The following is a 4,432-nucleotide window of genomic DNA, read 5'->3' as shown; positions in this document are numbered from 1 at the left end:
ACTGAAAATGAAGAAATATTCAGGAATTGTATGACAATTGTATAATAATTGTATCATAGTTGTATTTGAATTGTATGAGATACATCAATGTCTAAAACATAATTGTATCATACTTGTATTACAATTGTATCTAACTTGTATATGGTACATTTTTACCCAAAATAATACCTGATATAATACTAATAAATTAATATACAACTATCATATGTTTGTGATATAAATTGTGAAATTCATCACGAACTCACAACTACTCGTAATACAATAAATATACAATTATCATACATCTGTAATACAATTCCTTCAATGATTATGATACATATATAATTATACAGTCGCGATACATTTCTGAAAAATTATGATACAATTATGAACTTCATCTTCTTTAAGTTTCAATCACAAATCTACATTAAAAATATAATATAATCGTATTGTAATTGTATTAGTATTGTATCAAGTATTGTTTTGGGTATTAATGTATCATATACAAGTCACATACAATAAAGATGTTAGAAACAAAGAAAACAAGATTCAAACTCAGCTTGATTCTATAGCAATATTTCGATTTTTATATGTGTTATATCAATAAGAAATAGAGATTTTGGGTGATTAGTAAGAAGAGAGAAATTGGATTTGAAAACCTTTGGAAAAAGAAAAGAATTGAATTTTTTTTTGGGGGGGAGGGGGGAGGGGGGTATAAAAATAAAAGAGAGATTTTGGATGAATAGTAGAAAAGAGAAAAAATATTTTTGACATCCCTTAAAAAAGAAACAGAATCTTAAATATGGGGGTTATTGAAAGGAATTTTTCAATCTTAAACATTTGGGTAAAAAGATTAAACTGATGCTTTAGATCATATGCACGAATTATACAGGAATGGTATATATATGATTTATATGTGCCAGTATATATAATTCGAGTTTTTAATCAAGTTACTAATTTAATTTTTGTATTTGAAACCAAAAAAGTAACTAATGTATTTATATTGCAGGTATTATCTTGTATGTGTGGATGATCAATGCTCATGGAATCTTAAGGCATCAACCCTAAACACCTCGAATATATTTAAGGTGAGAAAGTTTAAAAAAATTCACACATGTGGAAATAATTCCAGATTATTTTCACAGCGGCACGCTACCTCTAATCTCGTTGAAAGTTTGATAATGAACAAGTTAGATGATCCAAAGTTGGAGTATACTCCAGAAAAAATACAACGTGACCTCAAGAGGGATTATAGAGTTGATTTGAACTATATGAAAGCATGGAGGTCGAGGGAAAAAGCGTTTGGACAGTTGAGAGGTAAGCCAAGCGATTCGTATAATAAGCTGCCAAGGTTTTTGTATATGTTAATGCATATAAATCCTGGGCCAGTGACAAGGTTAGAAAGGTCAGATGACGGGTGCTTCTTATATGTATATGTAGCACTCTACTCATCAATTAAAGGGTGGGAGTACTGCATACCTAGTGTTGTTGTCGATGGTAGCTTTTTTAAATCAACACACAGAGGGACCTTACTAACGACTTGCACCCAAGATGTTGCAGGTGAGTTGAAGTAAACATTCATTGAATATAATACTCGTAATGGAAATTATTTCATGTATAACGTGTATAAATTATCCGACTATTTTGATGCTATATCAGCTCTACATTTAGTATAACACATATCCTCTTATTATATATCATGTATAATGTATCATATTGTCATACCTTTATAACAAATCTGCTTTATCGTATTTGATATGTTGTATAATTTAAGTTTTAAATAAAGTTAATTTTTGTGATGTTCAATAAGGTGAAATATTCCCGCTCGCGTATGCTGTGGTTAATTCGGTGAATGATGCATCATGGGAGTGGTTCTTCCAGAATTTGCAAGGAACATATGGTATAAGGGAAGGAATGTGCATCGTATCTAACATGCATGAAAGCATTTTGAAGGCAACGTCAGTTGTGTATCCAGAAGTGCCTCACTGTGTATGCATATTCCATCTATGGAACTACATAAAGTTGAGGTTCAAGAAGAGCCAAAAGAAAATAAGGCCCTTATTTTTTACTATGGCTAAAGCATACACAATTGAGAAATTCAACCAATACATGTTAGAAATATGTAATCTTGATGGGAGAGTTAAACAGTACTTATTCAACATTGGATATGATAGGTGATCGGTAGCACATTCAATCGTTAACAGGTCAATGGTGATGACCTCAAATATTGCGAAATCCATGAATTTTGCGAATAAGGCAACGAGAGATCTACCTATCTACGATCTGCTTGACTACTTGATGAAGCCGGTTGGGGCTTGGAATAACACAAACAGAAACGCAACACTGGCAACTGGTACAACACTTAGCACAAAGTATGAAATATTGCTGAGGGAAAATATCATTGCGTCGAGAAGCATGACAGTAAGTTATCACCACATACAAGGTATAAAGTTAGCATATATAATGAAATTAGAGTGTACTGATAAAAATGTTACTACATCATAATACATATTAAACTATGTATCAATATAACGCATATAATGATTTTATTGTATAAACCTTTTACAATGAAATATGGATTATGTCACGACCCGAAATCTACTAAGAGTCGTGATGGCGCCGGACACCATTGTCAGGTAAGCCAACAACAAATAACTAGTAACTTCTCGTTTTAAATATTTCTGAAATCGCTTCTTTTATACGTTTAAACAATAATGAATAAATTTTCACTGAATAAATAATGATATCTTTAACAATTTCAAAATACTGATTACTTCAATAGACATCCCAGAACCCGGTGTCACAAGTGCATGAACATTTACTAGGGAATGAAATAAAATACAGTAATTGTCCGGAATATAAGTGGACAAAAATGAAAATACGGTACAATACTCTGAAGAGGACTCTACTGGCTGCGGTCGTCTCGATAATTGCAGCTCACCTATGTCTCCGTATCAACCATGCCGTCACTAAACCACTAGCCACATATGAATCTGTGCAACAAAAATGCACAGCAAGTGTAGTATGAGTACGAAAACAATGTGTACCCAATGAGTATCCCGTCTAATCTTGAAGAAGTAGAAACGAGAGGTCGACTTCGACACTTACTAGTGGTCCAATGATAATATAGTAAAAATGTGAGGAGATTAGGGAATTTTATTAAAACAACAATTATAATTCATAAAGCCAGATAGCATGTAAACAACTTCCCAAATAATAATGGATTTCCAAAGATTTACTTTTCATTATCTTTATCAATTTATCTCCGGCCAGGAAAGGCAAATGTCAACATTTATAAATCTCAAGCAACAATACAATCATGCACATATCATGCCGAGGTCGTACGACCCGATCCAATATAAATGTAAAATGTGCACTGCCGAGGGTCGAACGACGCGAACCATAGATGCATCTATTACCCCGCTCGCGAATCATCCATGCGATATGGTCAACATAAAATAAACAGACACCCTGCTCGCGAATCATACATGCGAGACACATAGAATCACATATTCAAACAGTTAATCAAGACTTCATCAGGGAACAATATCCAAGGAACATCCAATTCTCTTTTTTTTTACAATTCAAAAAAATTAAGCTCAATCTTTTAGAAATTCACTTACTAATCCGATGTGATTTAAGTAATTCAAACCGTCAATAGGATTACAATTATTTCCAAGTACATTGATAACTAGGGATTTTGACGCATTTTATGCTCCTTCTTGCTCTCGCTTTGATTATAAATTCATACAAAATAGTCCCAAAAGGCTCATAAGTTGTGCTTGATTGCATGTTTGATCAACAAAGTGAAAAGATATCAAAGATCAGCTCAAAAGGAGTGAAACTTGCACAAGTATCAAAGACAAGACAAACTCAGGAAAAATAGGCCTAGTACGGCCGCACTACACTTTGTGCGGTCCGCACTAGAGAGGTTCAAGGAGGATGGAATAATGGAAATCAAGGAAACCAGGGGCAAGGCTTTCAAAGGCCCCAATGTACCAACAACCGAACAATCCACCACCATTTCCATCTCAAGGTTCTAGTTCTTCGGGTAATGATATGGGTAGAATTGAAATGATATTCGAGCAGATGATGAAGAGGAATGCGGATTCTGATGCATAATTAGCTTCTCACAACACCTCTATCCGAAACTTGGAGGTGCAATTAGGCCAAATCTATCAGTCATTGAATACTCGCCCGAAGGGTGCTCTACCAAGTGATACGGGAGTGAACCCAAAGGTTGGGAACAATCATGTTATGGCGATCACAACAAGAAGTAGGATAGGCGGTGATGTGAATGCCTCTAAGCAAAAGCAAGTCATGGATGATGATGTTGAGTTGCAAGATGACGAAGTCCCTTTGGTAGTTGAAGATGTGTTTGAAGAGAATATGAACAATGAGGTGAGGATTGACATTAATGAGGCCGAGGTGGAAACTCAAGATGCCATGAACC

General features: G+C 34.4%; 1 protein-coding gene across 1 annotated transcript; it reads left to right on the top strand.

Moving 5' to 3' along the window:
• The first annotated feature begins 1,160 nt into the window (after positions 1-1,160).
• LOC138883662 (uncharacterized) lies at positions 1,161-2,157 on the top strand. The gene is made up of 2 exons (XM_070164361.1): positions 1,161-1,539; positions 1,790-2,157. The coding sequence occupies exons 1-2, from the start codon at positions 1,161-1,163 to the stop codon at positions 2,155-2,157; spliced, it is 747 nt and encodes a 248-aa protein (XP_070020462.1).
• Positions 2,158-4,432: the final 2,275 nt, after the last annotated feature.

Source organism: Nicotiana sylvestris, chromosome 12 (genome assembly GCF_000393655.2).
Source record: "Nicotiana sylvestris chromosome 12, ASM39365v2, whole genome shotgun sequence".
Classification (NCBI taxonomy): domain Eukaryota; kingdom Viridiplantae; phylum Streptophyta; class Magnoliopsida; order Solanales; family Solanaceae; genus Nicotiana; species Nicotiana sylvestris.
Note: the sequence above shows the minus strand (reverse complement) of the source record. Positions and strands in the feature narration are given on the sequence as shown.

Excerpts from the sequence above, each read along its gene's own strand:
- LOC138883662 (XM_070164361.1), top strand. The coding sequence starts at position 1,161 with ATGAACAAGTTAGATGATCCAAAGTTGGAGTATACTCCAGAAAAAATA. Across the intron at positions 1,540-1,789 it reads TTGCACCCAAGATGTTGCAG|GTGAAATATTCCCGCTCGCG; the intron begins GTGAGTTGAAGT and ends ATGTTCAATAAG.